Here is a 27,289-nt window from a genome sequence, read left to right as displayed (position 1 = left end):
GACCATTCTTCTACCTTCTGTCCAGGATAAATACAAGGAAAACCTCAGCAACCAGGTTCAGCTTGGGTTCTCAATATCAAAAAGACCTTTGTAAATATCACAGCTGAATAAAATAGACAATCAAGGAATTGGTAACCTTGCTGGTTAGGGAGGCATGTGAGCAGATAGAAGGTGGTCACTCCTCTGCAGGACATTGGAAGGCTTCAAGACTGGGTTACCAAATTGCAGGGCACTTCCAGGCATGCAGGGATTCCCCTGCCATACTTGGTGAGTCCATCCCACCCCTGTGGCCAGTCTGAGAGCCATCACCAGGGTGGCCCAGCCTCCTGACCTTGGAGGATCCTCAGACACTGCAGGTGTACAGACCCTTATGTTGGTCTCTGTGTCAGTCAGAGACACAAGTGACAGGAGCCCAATGAAACTGGTTTAAGCATAGAGGCCCTACTGGTTATGCACCTGAAAAGCTGTTGATCATCTCTTAGTCATCTTCCCCAGAGTCAGCCCCATCCCTTGCTGGTCTCCCCACTGGGGCAGAAGGGCCACCAGTGGGCCCTGGCTTATGGTCCAACCTCAAGGCTGGGAGGGAGCCCCTCGTCCCTCATTGACTCCTGCTGGCTCTCTCTGAACCACTTGCTATGGTGGGCTCTGACTGGCCAGACTGGGAGTGAGGTTAGCTTGTTAGGTCTGGTGGCCAGAGCTCGAGGTAGGGTGGAAAATCTGGAAGCCTACCAATGCCTGGCAGAGAGGTGCTATGCAGCCAGCCACCTACTTCTGCTTCTCTTCAGCAGCTCAATCAACTAAAAAGGACAAGAGAAGCCCGCTTTTGACCCTCTAGGCCCCTGCTGGAAAAAAAAGCAGGCAAAGCACTTAGCATTTGGTTACAGCAGATCGATGACCCTTAAGTTCACTGCCTTCATGAAAGCCCCACAAGCTTGGCATCGCAACTGACTGCTCACAGCCCAAGGGTGAGAGATGCTGTAAGGGAAATCACTGGTGTGGTCTGCATGTGCTCACTTATTACAGCTGAGACTGAATCAGCAGCTGACTTGGAGCAGCCAATCCAGGCTGTTGACAGACAGTGATGCAGGGCAGACTGAAGGCAGGAAGGGCCTGACTGCACTACTGAGTGTGGCCAGGGGGCCAGCAAGGTCCCAATAGGCAGGGGACTCAGCATCAGCAGATGTGTGGTGTACTGGCTGATTGCTGTCAGAGAGGTCACCCAGGGCTGCTCACTCCCCTGTGTATAGCCATTCAGAGACTCCCTTCACCAGGTGTATCCATCAGGACCCTGGAACCTTCAGCCTGGCCTGTCCTCTCCACCTTACTTAGCTCCTCATCTGTACCTCCTGCCACCATGCCTTTCCTCTCAATTTCTTGTAGAGCTCCTGATCACTGGTCAAGGCCCAGTCAGTTCTGATTCCTTTCTTGCAGCATCTCTGTGGAACCTGCTGGGTGGAATGAGTCCCTCCCAAATACTAAAAGCTGGAGCCATCAGGTTCACACACAGATCTGCTGGCAGATATTGTCATTTCTACCCTCAAATTATGTCCTAAATCAACTGTGTCTCCCCACCCGGTGCACCATTGCCTGGATACCTGCAGGAGTCTTCTAGCTGGGTTCCCAGCTTGGTCCTGGCCTTCCTCCCTACAGAGCAGCCAGAGGGAGCTTCTTAAACATGGACATTAGGTCCCATTATTGCCCTATTCAGAACACACAGGGACTTCTTATCCCACTCAGAGGAAAACCAGACACTCTGTACAGCCTACACAGTCCTGTGTGGTCCACCCCACCCCCCCCATTCCTGACTACGCAGTCACCCCCTCCCCCAGAGCCCCTATTCTTCTATTCTCAGCCACCCTGGAGCTGCCTCTTGATCCTCCTGCAGAACCCATGCCCACCCCAGGGCCTTCATATTTGCTTTTACCTCCACCAGAAAGCTTCTTAATCACTTTGGTCATTGAGTGTCACCTGTTCAGAGAAGGCCTCTGCTTCACTTGCAGGAGCCCCTCCCTATGTCCTCTGGCTATCTCTCAGTCCCTTTGCTCTTCAGACTGGAATGCAGCCTACCATTGCACTGGGCAATCATGGCTGGCCCTGCTCCCCGCTATGGTCCCAAATGGTGTCTGGCCCAAAGGAGACACATGGTGCATAATCTAGGAAGAACCTAGACATGAAAGGCTGCTCAACACCACTAGCCAGGGGCCCTTGAAAGCCACTCCTTCCTGCAGTGTGTCCACTCTTCCATTTGAGCTTCCCTAAGGTGGAAGAGCCCATCTCCTGGAAGTCCATGATGCTGCATGACATTGCATGTAAGCAGAGGAAGGTGTGTGTGGGAGCAGAGAAGGGAGAGAAGCCATCCTCCTGGGAAGCAGGAACTGGCTGGGCCTGACCTGGGCACCATATTAGGGCCATCAAGGGGCCAAGCAGGCCAGGGGTGGGTAGGTGATTCAAGGCATCTGTCTGAGTAGGAGAGACCTGGCCCAGCCATCCAGTCATCGCTGCACAGTTGTACAGGCCCATTGATGACCCCTCGTCTAGAAGTTGAAGGAGGGTAGGCAAAAGACCGGAACAGATACCTCTCCAAGGAGGACATACAGAGGGCCCAAGAACATATGAAAGGGTGCTCAACATCACTAGTCATCAGAGAGATGCAAATTAAAACCACAATGAACCCTTACTGGTGTGGCTCAGTGGATTGAGTGTCAGCCTGCAAACAAAAGGGTCACTGGTTCAATTCCCAGTCAGGGCACATACCTGGGTTGTAGGCCACATCCCCAGTAGCGGGAACGTGAGGCAACCACACATTGATGTTTCTCTCCTTCTTTCTCCCTTCCCGTCTCTATAAATAAATAAATAAGATCTTTGAAAACCACAATGAGGCACCACCTCATATCAGTCAGAATGGCCATCATAAACAAATCAACAAACAAACAAGTGTTGGAGGGTTTGTGGAGAAAAGGAAACCCTAGTGCACTGTTGGTGGGAATTCAGACAAGTGCAGTCACTGTGGAAAAAAGTGGAATTTCCTCAGAAAACTAAAAATGGAGCTGCCTTTTGACCCAGCAACTCCACTGCTGGGATTATACCCTAAGAATCCTGAAATACCAATTCAAAAGAACCTATGCACTCCAGTGCTCATAGAAACATTATTTACAATAGCCAAGTGCTGGAAACAGCCTAAGTGCCCATCAGTAAATGAGTGGATCAAAAAACAATGGTACATTTACACAATGTAATACTACACAGCAGAAAGAAAGAAGGAGCTCCTTCCTTTCAGGACAGCATGGATGGAACTGGAGAGCATTCTGCTAAGTGAAATAAGCCAGGCAGTGAAAGGCATACCTTATGATCTCACATATAACAGGAAAGTAATGAACAAAACAAATGAACCAGCAAAATAGAACTAGAGGCACGGAAACAAGGAACAGACTGACGGTGACCAGAGAGGTGTGGGGGGAGGGAGGTAATGGTGGAAAGAAGGGGAAGGGTCCAATCAAGGAACATGTTTAAGTGACCAATTGACACGGACAACAGGGTAGGGATTGACTGTGGGGGCATGGTGGGCAGGGCAGTGGAGAGCAACAGGGGGTTAAAATTGGGACAATTGTAATAGAACAACAGTAAAATAAAAAAAAAGGTAGATGTTGAGGGAGGGGAGGTGGGCATGGGCTAGGGTCCCATGGGGGCCAGCATGGAGTGGGTCAGTGAGGAAACATGACCTGTCCTGGACATAGTATTAGCAGTGGAGTGGCTGGAGAAGCCTGCAGTGTGGGGGGTTCTTGGTTAAAGATTCTAGAGTCATGGAGAAGAATGGGGGATGTTGAGAGCCCTGGCATGGGTGAGGGAACAAGGCCACTCTGTCACCACAGTAGTGCCAAGAACCATCTGGCTAGCAGCTGTTTCCTGCCAAGCTCCTGAGGGTGAGGTCAGGGTGTATGGTCATCCCAGGATATAAATAGAAGGGTCACCTTGTAGCAGAAGGCTCACTTTTGCTTACATGGGGAAATCTAGTACCTGCAGGACACTGCTGTCAGCCAGGAGATGCAGCACTGATGGGGCAGGTTGACAATGGCCCTCATCTCCATGCCCTCAGGGGACAGCAGAACACTGATCTCTGCCCACTGGGCAAGGAGTACCGCCGGCCCCTGGGTGCACCCTAAGGGCTCCACAGTTCTCAGGTTCTGGGGTTATCAGGGTCTCATGTGTGGCCCCCTCACCTTACTCTGTCTCCTTGGACCATCAGGACCTCCCTGTGAGGTCAGTCAAGCTCATGTCATACCACACAACAGGCAGGAGGATGGAGACTCAGGGGTGGAGGGGCCTACCAGAGGTCACAGCTGAGCCCAAGGGGGCCTCCCTGCCCCACAGCTCCCTGTGCAGGTGGACGTGCTCAGCCCGTCTCCAAAGCCCTTGTCGACAGCTCAGGGAGGGCATATGCTGCACCTCCATTTCTTTTGTAAATTGTGGCTAATCCTAAGATCCTCTCCTGGTGCTTATTGTGGGCATCATTCCAGGCACTGTTAGCAAGTCCTTATAACAAGGCAAGGTCACAAGGTTGTGGGGCTCCTAAACAGCACAGGTAACAAAAGTGCTGACCCCAAAGAGGAGTGTAAGAAGTAAGTTAGTTAGGGTATAGGGTGCTTAGATAGTGATGCACAGGGTTAGAGATTGTTTATTCTCTGTGGGTGGGTGGAGGGCAGGCCAGCATGCCAGCATGTGCCGGGCAAGGGATTCTAATCTTCCTGGAAGTGCAGCATGGGGCACCAGCTTCTACTCCGTGGGGAGCATAGAGCTGGGTGGGTGGGGGCCGGTTCTGTATGGGGCCAGTGTTTGGGTCAGCTCAGGGCAGCTGGGTAGGGTCCCTGCTCCAGCACCCATGGCTATGTCCCTGTGTCTGGCCCAATCTTAGCTATTCTTGGTGCAGGGTCTGAGCAGTTCTGGGTTCCCCCATGTTGCAGGCTGGGGATGGGACAGGACATGGTGCCAAGAACATGGGGTCTCCCAGGGACAGCTGGGGTGCCTTGAGTGCCCACAGAGGTGAAAAGCAAGCCTGAAAGGGCCAGAGTTGCCAGGGCTGAGCCTGTCTTTTGTCCCACCCACCAGGAAGCCTGAGAAGGGCATCCAGTACCTCATTGAGCGTGGCTTTGTGCCGGACACACCAGTGGGAGTAGCCCACTTCCTGTTGCAGCGCAAGGGCCTGAGCCGGCAGATGATTGGCGAGTTCCTGGGCAACAGGCAGAAGCAGTTCAACCGCGATGTGCTGGAGTGAGTTCTGGGGCTGGGGCTTGGGCCACATGGACACGTTCATGTGGCAGACTCCTTGATTTGTCAGGCTTGCCCTGCTTGCTGGGACATATAGCAAAACCTCCCCTTACCCTTATCTAGCTCCTAGACACCCCCACACCATTTTACACATACCTTGCCAGACATGTATGTGGGCATTCACCCTTGGGTGCCCCCCTGCACCCTTGGTACCACAACTCCTCTTCAGGCAGCTGAGCCACCCAGCACTCGGTGGGACAGAGGTGTGGGAGGTCAGGGCCTTGACATATGCCCTCTGACGGAGTGAGGGGAGCCAGCCCACAGAGACTCCAGCCTCTCCAAGAAAGGCAGCACCACACCCAGGTCGCTGCCTGTACCTCTCTCTCTTGCCTTTCCTGGATGGAAGATCAGGGGGTAAGAGTCTAACCCCTACCTCCTCACTCCACCCCCACCCCTAGCCCAGAGAGCCGGAGGCCAGGGCACTCAGCTACTTGGAATCCTGCAGAAAAATGGGTTTCCAGCTCCCAGGTAGCTACTGGCAATTTTGATAAGTATGCGCAGCATGTATCCTAAATCTCTCCTTTCCTCTTTCAGACTGTCCTGAGTAGAAAGGCATCTGCTTTGGACCCTTGTGTTTACTATGTTCAGGCCCTGTGTCCTTATCTCACCTGTGGGGGTGGGTGTCAGATATCAGTGACACCCTTTCACAAGTGAGGAGCCAAAGCCAGCAGAATGGGATGGCTCTATACGTGTCCTGCCCACCCTTTGCTGGGTCCTGAGGGATTTTCCCCATGCTTATTGTTGAGGATTTTTCTGACTCAGGCAGCTAGGAGTCGATATGGTGTCCTTGGACAGATCACCCAGAAACAGAAATCAGAGCCATGTAAAGAGCCAACCATGAGTAACAATGGCAGCGGCTTATATCTGTCCAGCCCCTGCCTCATCAAGGAAAAGGACAAGCAAGGGGCATGGCCACATGTGCACCTGCTACCTCTGATGCTTCCCTGGGGGAAGGTGGATGGGTGCTGTGGCCTCTGTTTCACAGATAAGGAAACCCAGGGTCAGAGGGGGAGGGACTGGCCTGGGTGCACCCTACACATACATGGACATACATATGCACATACTCATTCAATCACACACATGGACACATGGACACACAGATGCACACACAGGAAGTGCAGTGAGCCAGGGACTTTGGCCATGGCTGGTATGTGGCCAGTACCCACCAGAATGGAGTCTTGTGTCCTTTTTTAGCCAGATGTGCCCATCGGGGCAACTTTCTTCCTGCTCAGTGTTTCTGTCCCAGCCTCTTTGGGAAAGGCCTGCTGCCTTAGTAGTATGGTTAATGCCACTCTCTCCCCCTATCAAACCAGTGTGAGGAAATGGTTCAGGGAAAAGCAGATTAGCTCCTTAGTGAATTGGGCCTAAGACCAGTTTGGTCCAGCCCCCACTCCCCTATAGCCATTCCTGCACTCCCCTCTGTGCCCGCCTCCACACTGGCTTCTGGTCCGTAGGAAATCCGTGCATTGTTCCCCTTGGATCAGAAAATAGCAGTGGCCACAGGAAGTAGTAAGTTTCTTCCCTCCACACCAGCATCCTACTCAGGTGCTGGTCAGCAGATAGTACCATGTGGCCCCTGCCCCCTAACTTTCCCCACAAAGGCTGTTGCCCCAAGTGCTCGGAAAAGTATGGGGGACACAAACATCTTATCCTAAGACCATTGCCCCCAGTGAAGTTTGTGCTCTAGGAGTGGGATTAGATTCCCCCATTGCCAAGGCCTCTGCAGTCCCAGCAAGGGTGGACATGGCCTTATTACAGACATAAACCAGACACCAGTTTACGCTGTTTGGGTCCTTGGTGCAGACCTCTCTGTCTGTTCAGGAGTCCTGATCAGAAGACAAAGTAGGCTGTAAGGCGAGAGCCTGTCTCTGATAAGAACCGGAGGCCTCCCCAAGCTCCACTCCCCATTCTTCTGACTGGCAGACAAGAGGGTCTCAAAAACACTGGCCAAACCCAGCCACCTCTCCCCATATCCTTTATGTGGCAGGATTGGCTCTGTGTAAGATGGCTTATGGAGAGTTAGTACCCCAGTCTCCATTTCCTCCTTATGAAGATGGGAGTATGCTTCTCGTCTCTCTCACAGAACACGAGAAGATTCATGCATTAAGTCTGCTACATGCCTGGTATAACACACAGGCTTGAAAACGTTTGTTTCTGTATGAAGGGTCCTTATATGCTCTGGCTGCCTGTATATCTATAGAAAATTGCACACATAGACATAGGCACCAACATTGTCCTACAGTTTCAGGGCTTTATGGACCCCTCAGAAGCATAGGGATCTTTGGCCATAATCTCAATTGTCTGCTGATGGGAGAAGCTGAGCAGGTGTCCTCCCAGACCAGGGGCAGCACTGTCCCTATGGCCCCGAGGGCAGCTCCGTGGCTCTCCTGCACCACCCCTCTGTGCATCCTTTGCAAGCATGTGCCCACCCTATGGATGGGAAGGCAGCAGGGGCTGTGTGGGAAGAGGACTCTGATGTGGCCTTGTCTTGTTTCAGCTGCGTGGTGGACGAGATGGACTTCTCTGCCATGGAGCTGGACGAAGCCCTCAGGAAGTTCCAAGCACACATTCGGGTCCAGGGGGAGGCTCAGAAGGTGGAGCGGCTCATTGAGGCCTTCAGGTTGGGCCGTGGCAGGGCAGGGGGAGGGCGTCAGGGAAAGGAAGGTTCCTAGTTCAAGGGCAGAACTTTCCTATGCAGGATTAGGTGGCCCTGAACTCGCCTGGGAGGTGGGGTAGAAGCCTCTCCTGGGTGCCAGGCACTGTGCTGGTCAGTGCTAGAGCCAGGGTTTTTGAATTGTCTTTGTCTTCCTCCAAGTCCTCATGAGCCTCATCTATTCATGAGTCCATCTGTGTTTTCATTTGTTTGCCCTTTTACAGGGACAGCCAGTCTTTCATAGTGACTCAGAGCACAAGCTGCAGAGCCAGATGGCCTGATTCTAACACCCTACTCCACCACTTACCAGCACTGTGACCTTGTGCTTGTTAACCTCTCTGTGCCTCACATTCTTGCCTGTAGAGTAGGAATAACAAAAGCACTACCCTAGACAGGTTGGAAGGTTTAAACCACTTAGGACGTGTGGGCACACTTAGTCCAACACCTGGCACGACAGACAGCCTGCTTTGGAGGTCACTACACAGTCTTTCATCCTGGAACTCTGTGCACACTGTGGTGCGGGAGCCTCTGCTCCTTGCTGAGCACGATAGACACAGTCAACTGCTGATGAAGCACTTTGGGCTCACCATAAGTGGTGGGCCAAGGTGAAATGTGGACACAGGAGGAGGGCAGTCCTAGGGCCTTGGGTAGAGGGGATATTTAGCCACTTCCTTTCAGGAGGGCTTCTTGAAGGGGGTGGCCCTAATGGGGAAGACAGAATTGAAGCCTACATTGTCTGAGCAATGGTGGCTACTGCTTCAGAAACAATGCCCCACCTAGTTCCTCTTCTCTGTTTCTACCACTCTTACCATGCCTCCATGAGGTTACCAATGGAGAGGCCTCTTGGAGGTGGGGGCAGATAATATAATGTGGCTCCTGCCTCTCTAAGTTTCCCCACAAAGGCTATTGCCCCAAGGGGGTGTATTTGAGGCAGTGGGCTTCGGTACCTTAACAAGATTCCCCAGAAGCCGAGACTGAAACAAGATGGAAGTGCATCTCCGCCTTCACTGGTGTGGAGGCCAGGCTCTTTAACCTCAATCCAATACCCACCGTCACATTCCTGCTTTCTAAGGCACAGCCTTGAAGGGGCACATATCCCCTTGGCCATAACTTAATCACGTGCCTGTACCCATCATAGGGAGCCTAGGAAATGTGGTCTTCACCCTGAAAGCCATTGCCTACTGTTCAGGTGTGAGGGATAAAACTAAAGTGAGAAGGGGCGCGTGGATAGTCAGGACCCACTCTCTGCCAGGCAAGTGTTATCCCTTTTTACCAGGTGCAGAAGGTGAGGCTCCAAGGGCAGTGACCAGCCTCAGCTGTTTAGAGCTAGGCAGCCACTCATGAGTGATAGGCAAGACTCCCTCCCTTCCCTGACTGAGATAGCCCTGACCCTCTTCCATCTCCACGGCTCCCAGCCAGCGGTACTGCATCTGCAACCCTGGGGTGGTGCGACAGTTCCGGAACCCAGACACCATCTTCATCCTGGCCTTCGCCATCATCCTGCTCAACACAGATATGTATAGCCCCAACGTCAAGCCTGAGCGCAAGATGAAGCTGGAGGACTTCGTCAAGAACCTCCGAGGTGAGCTGTTCTGGCCCTAGGCTCAGATGCACAGCCTCCCATAAATGCCCTCTGAGCATGAGCGCCCAGCCATGTGTGGGGCTGAGAGGTGAATGCGACACAGCCTCATGCTGGGTACGTGGGAGAGCAAGGGGGCCTTGGCTTCAGCACCTGCAGTTCTTGCTCGGAGGGGCCTTTGAGGAGTATTGGTCCCAAGAACTGGCAGACACAGCACAAATTACTGTAAAGAACAAGTGCTTTCTTAGGGGTCCCCCTAGTAGGAGCACAGATTGGGTGACACATGCCTGGGTCTTAGGATGGAGGGAGCCTAACCCCTGGAGTAAGTGATGTTTTTAGCTTGTTGTTAGAGGATGCATAGGGGTTTGACAAGTTGAGGTGGAGGGGAGTTGATTATGAGGGGCAGAGGCTGGAGAGACCAGCTCATTGTAGTACCAGAGGGCCAGGCTAGACACAGGTCAAGCAAGTCCTGGTTAGGAGGACATACAGGAGAACAGAATGGAGTCTGGATGTTGAGAGTCCTGGAGCCTCCAGCAGGCGGCAGCCAAACAGACCAGCCAGCGCACCCCACCCCTGTCACTGCTGCACCCCTCACTGTGTCTGCCCAACCCATCCCTCCTTGACACTTAATGTTCTTCTCGAAACCACTTTGCCCTTTTGTTTTTGTCTTTTTATTTAAATATATGTATTTGAATGTATATTTTTGATTATGCTATTACCATTGTCCCACCCCCCCCATTCCCCTCTGCCCTGCACACCAACTCCCACCCACATTCCCCCTCTTTAGTCCCCCTCTCATGTCCATGGATCATACATGTAAGTTCTTTGGCTTTTACATTTCCTATACTACTCTTACCCTCCCCCTGTCTATCTTCTACCTACCATCTATGCTGCTTATTTCTGTATCTTTTCCCCCTCTCCCCCTCTCCCACTCCCCTGATGATAACCCTACATGTGATCTCCATTTCTGTGGTTCTGTTCCTGTTCTAGTTGTTTGCTTAGTTTAGCTGTGAGTTCTCATTTTACTGTTCATATTTTTTATCTTCTTTTTCTTAGATAAGTACCTTTAACATTTCATATATAAGGGCTTGGTGATGATGAACTCCTTTAACTTGACCTTATCTGGGAAGCACTTTATCTGCCCTTCCATTCTAAATGAAAGCTTTGCTGGATAGAGTCATCTTGGATGCCTTTCATGACTTGGAATACTTCTTTCCAGCCCCTTCTTGCCTGTAAGGTCTCTTTTGAGAAATCAGCTGACAGTCTGATGGGAACTCCTTTGTAGGTTACTGTCTCCTTTTCTCTTGCTGCTTTTAAGATTCTCTCCTTATCTTTAATCTTGGGTAATATAATTATGATGTGTCTTGGTGTGTTCCTCCTTGAGTCCAACTTCTTTGGGACTCTCTGAGCTTCCAGGACGTCCTGGAAGTCTATTTCCTTTGCCAGATTGGGGAAGTTCTCCTTCATTATTTTTTCAAATAAGTTTTCAATTTCTTGCTCTTCCTCTTCTCCTTCTGGCAGCCCTATGATTCAGATGTTGGAATGTTTAAAGGTGTCCTGGAGGTCCCTAAGTCTCTCCTCATTTTTTTTAACTCTTCTTTCTTCATTCAGTTCTGGTTAAATGTTTATTTCTTCCTTCTGCTCCAAACTGTTGATCTGAGTCCTGGTTTCCTTCCCATCACTGTTGGTTCCCTGTACATTTTGTTTTATTTCACTTCTCATAGCCTTCATTTTTTCCTCTAATTTGCAACCATATTCTACCAATTCTGTGAGCATCCTGATTACCAGTGTTTTGAACTGTGCATCTGATAGGTTGGCTGTCTCTTCATCGCTTAGTTGTATTTTCTCTGGAGCTTTGATCTGTTCTTTCATTTGGGCCATTTTTTTTTGTATTGGTGCACCTGTTATGTAGTAAGGGGTTGAGCCTTAGGTGTTCATCAGGGTGAGGCTACCCACTTTGATTCATTGTGATGCTATATGTGGGGGAAGAGTCAGAGAGGGAACAGTGACACTTGCTCCACTCTCTGCCAGTTTTCAGTCATTTCCCTTACTATCCACAATCAAATTGGGCACTTCTAGTGCTGATTCCTGGGTTGGTGGTTTGTGTATGTTCTAGTACCCTGTGGGTCTCTCCAATGAACTCTTCTGTGAGGCTGGGAGTTTCTCCAACTGCCATGTCAACCCCCACAGCTGTTTTCAGTCAGAGGCTTCGAGGCTTTATTTCCCCGAGCTGGAACCCTGGGTTTCAAGGTCTATCACGCTACCCAGTTGTTCCTTCTGGTTTATCTGCACGCGAATATGAGAATGCCCAGTCCTCAAGCTGCTGCCTTCCCTGCCCCAGTCCTCCAGCCACTGCCTCGCTGGGAGTCCTCTCCACCCAGCTGCCCATCTCCACTCCTCCTACCAGTCTGGATGAAGGTTTCTTTAGTTCCATGGTTGTCAGACTTTCATACAGTTTGATTTTCTGTCAGCTCTGGTTGTCTTTTTTTTTTTTTAATTTGTTGTTGTCCTTCTTTTGGTTGTGCGAGGAGGCACAGTGTGTCTACCTACACCTCCATCTTGGCTGGAAGTCCTAAATATATCTTTAAAAGGAGCCTTATATCATCATAAATGGGAAACCGGTAGCATTTGCCATACATAGGCAGTCATTATAAAATGCATACAATGAAAAGAAAGTACCGCTGCTGATTCCAGCAGGAGCTGTTTCTGGCTAGGCCCTGAGGCTGAGGCTGCCCTTCCATCCTTGGCAGGTGGCTCCATGTTAGACAGGTGCTGATGAGGTAGGCAGAAAGAGGGGGGCCTTCTCCTGGCATCAGATAGGGAAGGAATCGAAATGGGAACAGCTGTTTTCCAGGTGACTCCATGTTAGCCGTTGGCATGTGCCTTTTGTAGCTGGAGTCCTGGAAGGAAGGGGAGAAGGAACTGTATCCCTCTCCTTGGGAAATACCAGCTATAGCGGACTGAGGTCCCCTTAGAAATGGTATCATTGTTAAAAATTGTATTTAATTTTTTTTCACATAAAAGTTCTTAGTTTATTAATCCTCTCATGAAAATCTGTACAATTACCACAGAGAAGGTCACTGAAGAATCTTTACTCCTTTTGTTGTCTAATCTCTAGCTCACTTTTTGCAGCACCACCATTGGTCTCTGCAGTTTCACCAACTCTCTTCATTCTGCTCCTGCATTCCTCTTGGTATTTTCTTGAGGTCTTTTTCTCCTATAGGCCATGTCTTTCAAGTCTGTGTCTAGGTTCATTTTTCTTTGTATAATCTTGCCAAAGCCAAGATTAGTCTTGGCTTTGTATAGTTTTTGTATAGTCTTGCCACCACCAAGATGGGTTCTGAATCCAAATACGCAGATGACATCTGGTGTGATGTCATATATTTTGGCTACTTTTTCCTGAATTTCTGTCCTTCCCAGGATGAAGGATGTCAATGATCATTTGTTTCCGCTGAAGCAGTCTGTTAGTCGTGAACTTCCTGGTCTGGATAGTTACTGTGCCGTTCATGATGGTGGCTGATCTTCAAGCAGCCAGGGAGGAGGTATCATATTTTTTTTAAAAGTGAAAAAAGGCTGGTATAAATCAAATCCATTGGTGAGCTTGTTGAGCAATTTAAAATTTCTACTCTTCTTTATTTTTGTAATAAAGGCTGTTCTGTCACCTCTCCTGGGATTTGAACCATTCTAGCATATCCCCTGGTGGTGGGCACTGCCATAACAGGAAGGCTAGAGAGAATAGAAACCACCAGGAGATGGTGGGATCACCCCCTTCCCTAGCTTGACTGGCCCCTGAGGGGACACAGAAGCTTAGTTCAGAGCACTCAGATAGTCATTCCCTACACGGAGCATGTACTGTGTGAGGGCTGCTGCTAGGTCTGAAGAGCTTTGTAAGCCCCTCCCCATAAGCCTTTCCAACAGAGCATGTTCTCAAACCTCTGAACTTGTGCCAGTCTACTGTCTGAGGATGGATGTGGGTTTGTGTTTCTTTTGTGAGTAGGGCTGAGTTTCTTTTCTCACAGCAATTTTCAGGTGGTGCAGCAGAAGGTATGCACTTGTTATCAGAGCAATCTGGGTTCGAGTCCTGGCCCCCTCAGTTACTGCCCGTGGGGCAACAGCTGGCAAACTGTTTAGATGTACTGAGCTCTCACTTTGTGGGACATACCATGAGCTGCTCACACTTCCTCACAACAGCCCTCTGAAGTCACCTGTGCTCTTGATGGCCTGTTTCACAGATGCCCAGCTCAGAAACACTGGGTCACAAGGCTAACAAGAGGTGAAGTGAGGACTTGGGCCCAGTTTTGGAGCCTGAACTTACAAATCCTAGCTATATAGCCTCCCCTCACCTCAACCCCAACCCATTCCCTGGTCCTTGGCTTTCTCGTCTGTGGAATGGGGCAGTATGCCCACCCCATGGAACTGTGGATCAGCAAGGTAATATTTATAAAGCCATCTGAGCAGCCCCCCTATGCTTGGTTAGGTAGCTGTGCTGGCCTTGTCCCTGATGGAAGGACTCTGAGGAATTTATGATTGACCGAGGATGTTTAATAGCTGTGGGTCTGGGAGGTCTGTGGTTCTACTGGGAGTGGTAAAAAGGGTCAGTATTCTGATTTGGTTTAGAAACTGGTAAATCAGAGTATGCCTGGCGTCCAAGGCTAACTGAGCCACCCAGGCCCCAGCCCAACTGATGTCTGACCACTGTCTCCGGCACAGGTGTAGATGATGGTGAGGACATTCCCCGGGAGATGCTGATCGGTATCTACGAGCGGATCCGCAAGCGGGAGCTAAAAACCAATGAGGACCACGTGTCCCAGGTGCAGAAGGTGGAGAAGCTCATTGTGGGGAAGAAGCCGGTATGTGGTGGCCCTGTGTCCCAGAAGAGCTGCTAGGGGGGACCTGAGGCGCTCACATCCCCCTTCCCGCCAAGGCTACCTGCTGGCCTCAGCTGTTGCCAGTGGCCCAGGTGCCCCTTCTGGGCAAGGCTGGTTATTTCTTTCAGGGTTTGGGTTTCTTTAAGTGGCTTCTAATATTTGGGAATAACAACCATTTACTCAGGGTTAAAGTGGAAGAGAATCTGAGGCTCTTATTAAACCGATGGGCAGGGTTGTACAGTTCCTTTGTGACTTGGGAATACCCTCAGAGCCTACCAGTGAGAGGGCCTCCCCAACCTCTCCCCCTGGTGTAGCTGGTAGAGCTAAGGGAAAGTGCCTTAAGAGGATTGCATGGCTTATTAATTTACTCAGGGCCCAGCTATATCTTTTGGAATATTGATGTCTTTTTTTCTTTGCTATTTCCCCATGTAGATTGGATCCCTGCATCATGGGCTTGGCTGTGTAAGTATCCCTCTCCTTTCCCATTCTGGCTTGTATCCCACCCTGAGGGTGCCCAGTACGGGCACATCTCCCTGCCCCTAGATCCACAGTTCTGGCTGCTTGAGTTAATTTCTGGAGCAATAAGAAATTTGATTTGCATAATTAAACCAGCCCAGCCTCAAATCTCTGCAAGTCTAGAGATTACAGCCACACAGGAAGGGCTGTGCTATCAGGCTGAGAGCAGATACTCCCCTTTGCTCTCTTCTGGGCCCCATTGAGCTCAGAGACCAAGGCTTGTCCCCAGACCCTGAGACACTGTACCTGAAACGGATGACATTGGTGTGCACTGGAGGGCCTTCTCTTTCTCTGCCCTGCCCAGGCTTTGCCCCCAACCACATGCTCCTACATGAGGATCCTCTCTGCTGCCACAGCCTTGAGGAAGTTGCCTGCATGTCCCTGCATGTGGAGCACGCATGTATACTGCTAGCCTTGCAGTCCCGTGACACATTCCTCCTGTACGTCTTTGCCCCTCGCTGGTCAGCCAAGTCAGCGTCACAAAACCCTCTGACCACCTTCTACTTCTCAGTTTCCCTACAGAGAGACCAACACTCCTGGATGCTTTTTTGGCCTGCCCTCATCCACCTCTCTAGCCCCACATCCCACCATCCTCTTTCCTTTGTACTTCTACTCCAGACAACACTGTCCCCTGAGTGTGCCAGGCTGGGCCACACATTCGTCCCCCTTAGCTTATCTTTCTGATGTGCTGAGCTCAGACACCCCTCTACCAGGGTGCCCCTTGCAGGGTGCCCCTTGCATAGTCCCCCCTGCCTGCGAACATGTTACCCTCTGAGGGTTTTTTCTGGGGATGTGCCATCTCCTCACTAACTTTTCTGTCTCCTGCAGGATGTGGGGTGCTATTAGAGCCACAACTGGGCCTCCGTGATGGTTTGTCATACCAGGCCTTGATAGCAGCTTGGACTGTGGCAAGGCTGGGGGGTCTTTGAACCTGTGGCAAGTGTGTTCAGAGACAAGTGTGCATAGCAAAGGGTCAGACCAGGCCCCTCAGAGTGGTGACTGAGGGCTCAAGAGTTTGGATAGGGTCTCTCAGGCTTCAGAATGTTAAAGTCCTTTAGGAGGGGCCTGGGAGAGTGGGAAAACTCTGAGAGTCTGCAGAGTTCCTGGTTGTGTGGTTGAGAAAACTTGCTCAATCTCTCTGTGCCTCAGCTTCCTCATCTAGAGTAGATTCTCTAGAAAAATGTTTGCAGGGACTAATGGGGGCTTTGTGGGGACTGAGGAAACATGGATTTCCCTATGGCTGGGGGCTTACATGTGAGTGTGGTCCTCCCAGAAACCTGGTACTTGCCTAAAAGAATCAAATAAGTCTCACCAGAAGTGGGGCACTAACCATGGTCTGACAGGGCAAAGTAGGAAAATGGCCACAAGCCAAAAAACGTGGTCCACTCTGCATGGTTTGTAAGAAAAGGTGGTTTTGAACACAAGGCCCAATGGCTAGGTAACTCGCACTCATGCTAGACTCCTGTGCTGCCCAGGCCCCAGAGCTGGGCAGGCTGCTGACGGCAGTGTTTCCCCTCCCCACACAGGTTCTCTCTCTGCCTCACCGGCGGCTGGTCTGCTACTGCCGGCTCTTCGAGGTTCCAGACCCAAATAAGCCCCAGAAACTTGGACTGCACCAGCGAGAAATCTTCCTGTTTAATGACCTCCTGGTGGTATGTGGTTCCCCCATGGCATTTGTGGCCGACACCTGCTGCACAGGGACATCTGGCTCTGTGCCCGCATGTGGGAAGATGCCCACAGGGTGTGGGGTGGAGGTGAGGGGGTGGAATTAGCCCATCTCTTTGGGTCACCAGGGGCAGAATCTAACACAAACTGCTACCATTGAAAATGGGGCTTCATTGGCTTACGTAAAAGTCCAGAAGGGATTTTGGAGCCTCATCCTTAGCTGTTTTAGAAGCTAAGACATGTCAGCAGGACTCCTTTGAGTAATCTCCATCTCTCAGCTTTGTAGGCTTCTCCTCTGTGTGGGCTACCTTCTCAGGTAGGCTCTGTGCAAGAAGGGAAGTCAGCCTCGGCAGCTCCAGGCTTAATGCTGTCTCCTTGGCCACCAGTGGGATTCTCTTCCTAAGAATCCCAGCAAAGGTCTTACATCCTGTGCCCGAGCCTGAGCTAGTCATGGGGTCAGACAGGTGTGGTGCTGTCTCAGTGGCTAAGCCTGGGTCACAGTCCCCAGGACTAATGGACTGAAGGAGGTAGGGGGGTGGTTCCTAAAGGGAGATTGAGGCATGCTTGCCCTCCAAAAAGGCAGCATGGATGGGAGCCAGTGGGGATAAAGATGCCCTTGCAGAGAGCAGGGGGAACCTGTTCTCAGGTCTCTGTCCCATTGTGTGCCACAGACTTCCTTGCTGGAGGTCCATGTCCCTAGACCCTACCTGCTTAAGGATCGGCTGCACTTGTATGATTCCTGAGGTGGACATCCAGATGTGTGGGCTCAAGTTCTTTATTAAGCATCCCTGACCTTGAGCAAGTCACTTCAAACCTCTGAATCTCTGTTTCCCTTGTAAAATTAGTCTCTGAGAGTTACAGTGGTCAGATAGGGTCCTGGACATAAGACCCTTACATGATGTCTTCAGTGCCACATGAGGTAACATGCCTGCCGCCTCTTCTGGGTTGAGGGGCTTTTTGGCCAGCCAGGATGGCACCAGGGTCTCACAGACACAGAAAGCAGTGTCCACTTCAGGGTATGAATGGATGTGCCTTCCTCCCCATGTCAGTTCTTTCCTGCCACAGGGGCCTTCAGACTTCTGAACTGCAGAATAATTCTTACAGGAGAACATGGTCACCATCAGATACATTTTCAATCTTGAGCTCCCAGAGCTACTCCAGGGCAGGACAGATGATGTAGCTTAGCCTCTGTGTCTGGCTGCCCCCAGGTTACCAAGATCTTTCAGAAGAAGAAGAACTCGGTGACATACAACTTCCGACAATCCTTCTCCCTCTACGGCATGCAGGTCCTGCTCTTCGAGAACCAGTGTAAGTCTGTGCTAGGGCCCTTCCTCAGCCTGGTTGTGTGTGTGTGTGTGTGTGCTGGGCACTTGCCCACACATGGCCATGACCTGTCACACAACTCTAAGTTCATAGTCAGAAAGCACTCCTCTTTCCATTTTCTGTCCTTTCTTCCTGTGCCATCAAGGACAGAGGCCCAGGGTAGCTTCTCCAGTGCTCACTGATAAGCAGCAGAGATAAGAAAGAATTTAATAACATTATACATAGTGCTCATTGGGTTTCCTCTTACTGTTACTTCTTACAGGTGATATTTTAATTTAGGGCAGAGTGAATTTATTTAAATAAAATGTTAATAGGAAAACATGAAGTAAATGGCATAAATGATATGCACATGTGAACAAACAGGTAATACAGGAATGCACAGGTCCAGGACTAAGTCCTGGAGCTGATAGCCAGTGTTCAAATCCCAGCTCTTATGGTTAGCAGCTATGTGGCCTGACTGCTTAACCTCTCTGAGCTGTTTTTCCTTTGTAAAATGGGATGGTGCCAGTGCCCACATCGTAGGATTGCATACATGTGAAACACTCCTGACACAGAGGAAGTACTCAGTCAGGGTATATTCTGAAGTGCAACTGGAAGGCCTTCTTTGGGTGTAAGTAGATCACAGGGGCCTCGGGTAGTCTGGCTCAGTTACATTATATTTAGTTTATATACTTTTAAAAATTTGTTGAGTTGATATTTAAATCTTCACATTAATATTTTTGGTTTCTCGTGAAAAACGAGAAATATTGGCATCCCTGGGCCCGCACTCCTGAGCGGCAGGGGTCCTGAGCTGCACACTCCATCCCCAGCACTCTCCTTTGCTCTCAGTCTCACCTGCATTCAGAAGAATCTCTTGGGCTTATAAGTGTTTAAGTTTTCAGCCTTGACATGGGTCAAAGGTGAGATTGGTGTTTGCGTCAAGATACCTCAAACACTCAGTAATTAATGTTTGATTTCCACTGACGGGAGAGGTGCTTCCAAGAGACCAATGACCTAGAGAACCCTTGAGCTTGACAGTGGCACGAGGCAGGTCCGAGTAGAAAGACGCTGCACTCAGCATAGTGCACTAGGTGTGGGGGCACCCACAGTGTACCCCAAGGTTGCTGAGGTTCTAGAGGCCATTTGGGAGAGAACAGAGCTCAATCTAGTCTCAGAATTATCTGAGGTGACTGTGTAAGACACTCCATCTAGCGTAGGATGCTGCCTGTGTCTCTGCCTGGACTCAGTGTCTGGCCACTAACTCCTAGAGGCCAAGGAACTGGAAATGAAGGACCTGGGTTCCATGACCTTCAGGTTGGAGAAGAAGAGAGCCCTGGCTTCCTCTCAAGATGAGCCAAATCTTCCCCTGACTTTATATCAAGCAATATGGGCCCAAGTTAGCAGATGGAGGTTGTCTGGTGGTTCTACCAGGCTGCACTACAGAAGCCTTTTTTCTCCATCAGACATGTCTGCTGAAAGCCTGCACTCTAACCATTTCTCTCATACCCATCCTGAATTCAGACTTACTAGCATTTTCTTGACCAGAAGGAAGATAACAGAGAATGCAAGGGCCTATTTGTTCTCTTCTCCTTTGCAGACTACCCCAATGGCATCCGGCTCACATCTGCAGTCCCTGGAGCAGACATAAAAGTGTTAATAAATTTTAATGCTCCCAATCCTCAAGACCGGAAGAAATTCAGCGATGACCTGCGGGAATCTATTGCAGAGGTGCAGGAGATGGAGAAGCACAGGATAGAGTGTAAGTTGTAAACCTCCTGGGGAGGAAGAGCCAGCAACCTCAGCATCTTTTAGGACTCACTGGACACAGGCATTGGCTCCTCTGTGGTGGCAGTGACTGAGCCCACAGAAATGAGATACCCCAGTCTTTTCTGGCCTTCTCATGTCCATGTGACTGGCAGCCCACATGACCAGGCCACAGAAGGTGGCACAGAGGAAGGTGGGGGTGGCAGAGGCTTCCTGGTGAAGCCAGGGCTTCAGAGGCCCAGGACTGTCCTGACTGGGGAGAGCCCCCTGGTTCCTGGTTACCCCATGAGACGAGAGCTCCCAGAGTTCTGAAGCTGAGCTCTTTGCATTTCACTGTAGTTGCTGTTTAGTCATTTTCTGCATCAGGGCACAGAAGACTGATGAGGTCACAGCCATGCCCATCACCTGGGTTCTTTTAGAGTTGGTTACAACCCCTGCTTCTCCTGGCTCCAAGCCTCACTCCCTGGAGGCTCACGTGTGCCTATGTCTCGCCCTTCCACAAAAGGCCAATCAACACTTAGCTTATCTCCAGACCTAGTAACTCTCTCTCTCCTTGTTGATCCTCACCCTGGAAAGTGACTATCCTTCATGCAGGCCACAAGGCATTTTGGCCTCTCCAATGTCCCTTCTAGAGTCTGGTTTTGTCTTCCTTTCATTGAAGGTAGCCACACTTCTTTCCCAACACAACACCTGCCCCCTTACTTTTTCCCCATTTCAGGTCGACAGAGACTTGGTCACAGTGCCAACGCTGAACAGAGGGCAGTGGTCCTCTTTATTTCCTCCTGGTGGGGGGGTCCTAGCCCTGCCCTGCTCCCAACCTTGTTCTCCCCAGGCTATGCTCCTCTCACTGGACCATTGCTCCTCTATTTCAGCGGAGCTCGAGAAACAGAAGGGTGTTGTGCGGCCCAGCATGTCCCAGTGCTCCAGCCTCAAAAAGGAGTCAGGCAATGGGACGCTTAACCGGGCCTGCCTGGACGACAGCTATGCCAGCAGCGAGGGCCTCAAGCGCAGTGCCCTCAGCAGCTCCCTGAGGGACCTTTCAGAAGCTGGTAAGAGCTGAGCCTAGGACTCAGACCGGGCACACCAGTGGTTGGGGCATGCATTGCGCACCAGGAAGGCACTGCAGTATGGCTGGTGGTGGAGGGCTCAGTTGCGCACCACTGATTTTCCGATGATCATCCCCAAACCATAGCAGCATAACAGCACACTGAGAGGATGTCACCAAAAGGCAAAAACACCAAAGCAAAACAAAACAAAACCCAGGGCCAAATTGTCAAAGGCAGAAAAGCAAGGAAGTTTCCTCCATTCTCCCTTTCTTGTTTCAGGGTTTTATTTATTTATTTTATTTATTTTCTGAAAATGGTTCTCACACAAAGAGTAAGCCAGGCCCGCTGATGGATGTGTCCTGTGTCCTCTGTGCTGCCATGCCCCTGTGTTTTATGCTGATGAATGAAATGGAGTACAGCTCTCTAAACTGTCTGAAAACGCCCTCTCCTGCTGTCCCTGGTCTTGCTTTCTCCCCAGAGGTCTCCCTTCTGGGCCTCTATCCAGCCCAGAAGCAGCTGCCATAGCTGGCCCTGGGAATCAGGGGAAAGCCCTGGTGGAAACTGTGATATTTGTTGTTCTCTGTTTCTGTGTGTGTTTAATTTGCTGCCAGCCTCTTAACCCCTAAGCAAGCAGCACCTCTCAAGCCTCCCAGCTTTCCTAGAGTACGGGTATGGGGTATCAGGGAGCAGGGAATATCAGGGAACAGGGAGCTTCTGCTGGCAGAGCCCGTACATGGCCTGGTCCTCATGGCTGGGGCAGGTGAAGCAGAGAGTTATGGGAGCAGACCCCCGCTAACTGCCTGTGAGTGCTACTCCAACCTAGTTTGCCTGCTGCCCTATCCGAGGCGCTGTGGAGTGAAGGGGTATACCCTGGCAGTGTCCTTAGCCTCCCGCTAGTCATATCTAACCAGTCAGCTTCTCCTGGGAGGAGGCTCAGGGTCTGCAGTGCAGTGGGGGTTGCAGGGCACTGCACAGTGGGCATGGGGCTATGCCCAGCACTGTAGGATCCTGGGACCCCGGGCTCTACCTGCCCTGAGGCCCCAGGTATCCTAGTCCCAGGACCCCCCGCTTTGTTGGGGAAGACCCGCAGGCTGAGGTCAGCTTCCTCTTCTCCAGAAGACCAGTGGCCCTGCCCCTTCTAGGGGCTGGCCCACCCACCCTGCCTCAGGCATCACCAAGTGGCCAGATGCTGGCCCCCATGTGAGAGCCTGCTCATGATGCCATCTGGTACCTGCCCTGCCAGCAGCTCACCTCCCTTTGTTTGGCTTATTCATTTCTCAGAACTTTTTTCTTTACTTCTTTTTTGGTTTCTTTTTTTTTAGTTGGATTTTTTTCCTTTGCTTTTGTCTTGTCACTTTTTTTTTCCCATAGTGAAAATCAGAAATCCATTGCCAGCATGAGGGTTAACCCAGGGCTTCTCAACCCCATCCCTGTTGGCATTTTTTGCCTGATAATTCCTTGCTATGGTGACAGTGCTGCGGAAGAGGTTTAACAGCATCCCTGGCCTCTACTTCCCAGTCATAACAATTAGTAATGTCTCCAGAAATTGCCAGGTGTTCTCTGCAGTGCAAAATCACCCCTGGTCAAGAACCACTGGTTTTCCCTGTGGCTTCTGAACCCAGCTAAATGTAACTGGACTACCGTGGGCCTCCAGGCTGGGGGCCTGAAGCTTGTGTTTGAGTTTGTGCAGTAGAGCAGGCTCTGGCCTCTGTTCCTTGGAGGGCCAGAGGACCCTGTCCAGCTGCCTCAGGTAGCAGTGGCTCTGTTCAAACTGAGGTTCTTAGCATGTCCAGACACATTCACTTCTGTCCAGGTGATGAGTATGTCCACCTCTCCCAGAGCTTAGAGCTTAGAGGTCAGACAGAGCCACATGCCCAGACATACGGTCATGGGAGGGATGGAGCTCCAAAATTTGGCTGATTTTCATTTATTGTTACTCTTGCTACTCTCATTTAGGGATTCTGAGCTGAGAAAGAGTCTAGGGATTGTGTCTTCTCAGAGACTGAAGCTACAATGAAACAAATTCCCAGGAAAGAAAGTGCCCTGACCCCAGGAAGGTTGGAAGGTGAGGTGAGGTGAAGTGGGTGTTTGAGTTCTGGCAGCCACCAGGGCCCCAGACTAGGAGCAGGCCACCTGTGACTTCCAGAAGGAGACAGGCCAATGCCAGCAGCCTTCCAGAAGATGCTGGGCTCAGCCACCAGAGATGTGGAATTGTGTGCTCTGCACTAGGCCGGGGCATAGTTCTCCAGATGCAGCATCCTCCCACCCATCGTGGCCTTCACTGAGATGACCTTGTCGAAAAGAGGCAAGGCCTTGGGCAGTCTGTCCCCTCAGGAAACCCAACACTTAGTGGTTGGCAAGTCCAACCACTTGTCTAAGAACAGCTGCCCCAGACCTGCACTTACATAGCTATCTAGGAGACAGCCTACCAGGAATATGGCCTCAGCCCTTTATGGGGCCTAAGAGACAGTCTTGGTTTGATGGCCCAGAACTGGCAGCAGATGCCTCCAGGAGCCCCTGATATTCTGAGAGGTAGGCAGAGGGGCCTGGGCTCCAGCCCAAGATCCCCACTAAGCTATGAGGCATTCACCCCATGTCCCTCCACGTGGTCTTCCTTCAGTCAAGGTCCTCTGTGCATTTCAGTGGCACCAGAGCCCTGCTGGCTTGCAATCAAGGATTGGCAAGGACCTTGAACACAGTGTAAATAGGCCTTAACCCTTCCCCCAGATCAGTTAGGTCATGGTGGACACTGTCTGTGGGTCCCTGAGGTCCTTCTGCCCCTTTCCTGCCGAGCTGCTCAATACCAGTCTCCATGGAGACATAGGACCTGCCTGCACCCATCATCACTCCAGGAGCAGAGCTGGAGACCTGCCGTGTCCTGCACCAGGGCAGTCCTATCTGGGGAGACTTGGCAGCTCCTGGTGGCCAGTTTCCAAAGCAGCACCTGCTGCCCCAAGAGGGGCACCCTGCACACAAATGGCCTGTAGTGCCTCTCCTGGGACAGGGCTGTGCTCAGGGGTGCGCTTGGGATGGCCACCCAGAGGCCAGCAGAGGGCACACAGCACACTGATTTCAGAGTCACACTGATAAGATCTTTTCTCCCCTCCACCCGCCTTCTGTTGCTTATTAGCTATCAGGCCCGGGCCAAATAATATCTTTGGGTTTTAGTTTCCCTCTAACTTAACTTCCCTAGTACTTCCCTCTAAGCATCTCTGTGACACAGCTGATGCATGCCAAGCATTTAGAACAGAGCCTGGCACAGTGTGTGGCTGTTGTCACTGAGCAAGTGCACTTGCGTAGCCTCCAGCATTGCTAAGGTCGCAGGGCCAACCCTCTAGGCAGAGAGCTCACATTCTGTCATGACTCTAAGAGTCAGGGGAAAGCTCTGAACAGCCATGGTGGGAACCCCTTCCAGACATAATTTCTGATCAGGCTGGTTCTAAGAGAGGTGCTGGCTGGGGAGGGGTTCACCTGAAGCTAGTGCAGGGTCTAGGGAAGGTTATCTGGAAAAAGTGCAGATGAGGGGTGGTGTGGTTATGTGGATCTGAGACTCTGTTCTGGAATGCTTTGCCTCTATTAATGGTGTGTATGTGTGTACACATCTGGACACAGGTGTGTAGTGGGCAGTTGGCTGTGGGTGTGCCTGTGAGTGGGGCTCTGGGACTGGAGTCCAGAGAGCTGCTGTAGGGACACCCCATATCTCATGCTGATCTGAGAAGTGGAAAAGGTGAGCTCTAAGAAATGTAACATGGCTCAAAGATATCCAAGTTAAAGCTCTCCTAAGTCTTGACCCACATTGGGTAGGGGGAGGAGAGCCTTGAGAAGGTCACTCGTCTTCTCACACCAGCTGGAAGATGAGGAAATGTGACCATCATCTTTCTTCTGGCTGGGATTAAGGGTTTTTCCTGGTCCTCAGGAACTGGTGGAAAACACTCTTGTCCTCATCCATTGTGTGACCCTGTCCTGAGTGGGTTCTGAGGCCCTCTCACAGATGCCAAAGTCCAGCAAGGCATTCTGTAGACCTCAGGCTTCCAGTTGAAACTCAGGCTGGGGAAGGAGTGGAGGGTCAGCACTCAAGGCAAAGGGACTGGACCTTACCTGAGCCTGCTATTGTCTGCCTAGGACTGAAGCCTTGGCCTGGGCATGACCCAGCATGCTCAGGTGCTGCTGTGAGGCCCAAAGACCCACAGGCACACCCTCTCCACAGAGGTGCAGACCACAGAGAGGCATATGGCAATCTGTCCCACCTTGCTGGCTCCTGGGCCTGGCCTGGGTCCAGCTCAGAAGGCAGCTTGGCCAAGATTTCCAGCCTCAGGTGGGCAGGCAGACCTGGGAGTGAACCCTGCTCACTATGGGAATTGAGCTGGTCAGGCCATCAGCCAAATCAGCCTCCATTTCCTCCTCCTTGGCATGGACAGAGTGACACCTGTCCTGCATTGTTAGGGGCTTGAGCAGGAACCAGCATGGTGCTCAACTCATGCCCAGGGCTGCACAGATGGAAGCCTAGAAAATGTCAAGTGGGAGGCCCCTTCTCTGTGACCCCTACCCATCTGCATTCCCAGAGACGAGACGGAGGCTGGGCCTCTAAGCTTATGCACCACTGTTCCCACTGGCCTGGATGTCCTGCAGGAACCCATGAAGAAGTCCTCAGAGGGAATCTGCAGGCCAGGCCAGGCACTGGACATCCAGAACCAAGAGGAAAACAGCTTTCCTTTAATATGGCCGACACATATGGAGTGCCCACCACATTCCATGCTCTGGGGACATAAAAAAGGCATTGGCAGTGAGCGCCAAGGGAATGCTAATGGCATCCTGGGGGTGGTACCCACAGAAGGGAGCGGGACTCCAGGTCCCTCTTAGCAGCCTCTGACCCTATCTCCTGCCCCTGGCCAGGGCCCTGCACAAACCAAACACGCCTGGAGGCACCAGCTCTTTTAACCTACCCAAGAGGAAAAGGATGTCTAGTTTAGTTTTCTCCTAACCATGATTCTCACCCTGCCTGGAGGACGGGGATATATATGTATGTATATGTATATGCAGATACATACTATACATACATGAAATCCACTGAAAGTCAAGCCCGTGGGCCACATTTTATTTGTTTTTAGCCATTGGAGAAGTTATCTTATCCTGTCGCCTCAGCAGCTGGCCTGGGCCACCTTGAGCCATGGGGCTTTGGGCCCCACCTGTGTACCTGCCTTAGCCTGCCCTGAGGCCCCTCCCTACAGATTGCTGATCCAGGAGAAGGGGCTGGTTGAAAACTAATTTTACTTTTATTTGTTTAACGCCCCCCTTTTTTTATTAACTAGTTTCCGCCCTGCCACCAGCTTCCCCCCTAAGCCCCTCCTCCTACCCTGACATGCATCAGGTGGGCCCCATACCTGAGCCTGGTGGTGGTGGCAGCGGCACAGTGCCCTGGCCTCATGTCCGCGTCTAACCTCTGGTATTGCATGTTCTGGGCAGGGAAGCGAGGGCGTCGCAGCAGTGCGGGATCGCTAGAGAGCACTGTGGAAGTAAGTAGGAAGCACCTACGTTCAGCTGGCTGTCGTGTGTTGCCTCCCCAATCCTGGGTTTATACCTGTTGTCTTTTGTGTGTGTGTGCTTTCCCTACTGCACAGAGGTGCAAACACACCCCCACCCCCAATGCCTGCCTCAGCCCAGTGCATGCCAGAATCCCTTCTGCCTAGAATCTCACTGCTTGTTTGGGCTGGAATGGTGGGGGCTGGTTCTGATTTTATTTTTTTTAGTTCCCACTTAACCCCTGTCCCCTGTGGCCTCCCAGCATGATTAACACCCCCCCTTACCCCCCGGCTTCTGGGCACTTCCTCGTCTCCACCCACCAACCAGCATTGCTTCTGGGCAGAAGCAACAGCTACGGAGCACCCCTGCAACCTCCCCCTTTGCCAGTCTCCTGACTTCCATGCTCCACCATCCCCATTGCTTCCTTCCTGGAGTTTCACTTGCTGTGTGTCTGCAGGTAGGGTACCATGGACTTGCTTAGCTAGCTTGGGGGAGCAGGAGAGCCATGACAGAAAGAAAAACAGTGTGGATTTCATGAGATTTCATTCATCCTCCAGCCATCTCTATATTACTGTTCACATCTTAACCTCGGCTTGCAGGCCTTTTTGTTTCTTTCTTTTTCCTTATTTGGTTTGCAGTAGACAGCTGCAGTGAAATGCCTAGGCAGTCCCCAGCCCAGGACAAGATTTCCCAAGCCTCTCCTGTCCCTTGACCACCTTCTCAGAAACCCTGGGTTCCACACAGATAGAGCAAATGCTCTTGGATCCTTTGAGAGGACTCAGGAGAGCTGAGGGTGAGATTTCGGCAGGAACAGGGTTCCTCTTCACGCACACCAGCCTGCCCCACTCCCCTCGCACACGCTGCTCACAGACACCCCCAAACAAATTGTTTTGATCTGAAAGCTCAGGCCACCTGTCGTGACAGGGTGCTTGTCAGGCTGAGAGCCCAAACTTGTGCTGCTGCTGTGGTTGACTAGACAGGAGGTTCCCTCCTCTCTTGCCCAACTCCTACCTTTCTCACTGGAAGGCCACTTCTCACCCCCCAGCTGACCTGC

General features: G+C 51.3%; 1 protein-coding gene across 7 annotated transcripts in view; it reads left to right on the top strand.

Moving 5' to 3' along the window:
- IQSEC1 (IQ motif and Sec7 domain ArfGEF 1) overlaps positions 1–27,289 on the top strand; it is a 211,821-nt gene that overhangs the window by 180,669 nt on the left and 3,863 nt on the right. For 6 of the 7 annotated variants that reach the window (XM_045850721.1, XM_045850722.1, XM_045850719.1 and 3 more), the window contains exons 4-13: positions 5,104–5,265; positions 7,820–7,942; positions 9,391–9,557; positions 14,265–14,404; positions 14,855–14,884; positions 16,465–16,590; positions 17,812–17,911; positions 19,503–19,664; positions 20,542–20,718; positions 26,179–26,228. In XM_045850721.1, the coding sequence (XP_045706677.1) occupies positions 5,104–5,265; positions 7,820–7,942; positions 9,391–9,557; positions 14,265–14,404; positions 14,855–14,884; positions 16,465–16,590; positions 17,812–17,911; positions 19,503–19,664; positions 20,542–20,718; positions 26,179–26,228 (1,237 nt within the window). The remainder of the gene's footprint in view (positions 1–5,103; positions 5,266–7,819; positions 7,943–9,390; positions 9,558–14,264; positions 14,405–14,854; positions 14,885–16,464; positions 16,591–17,811; positions 17,912–19,502; positions 19,665–20,541; positions 20,719–26,178; positions 26,229–27,289) is intronic. The other variant, XM_045850726.1, reaches the window with a different exon arrangement.

This window comes from Phyllostomus hastatus, unplaced genomic scaffold (genome assembly GCF_019186645.2).
Source record: "Phyllostomus hastatus isolate PE091 unplaced genomic scaffold, TTU_PhHast_1.1 phas_contig_86, whole genome shotgun sequence".
Classification (NCBI taxonomy): Eukaryota; Metazoa; Chordata; class Mammalia; order Chiroptera; family Phyllostomidae; genus Phyllostomus; species Phyllostomus hastatus.
This window is presented reverse-complemented; position numbering and strand designations above follow the sequence as displayed.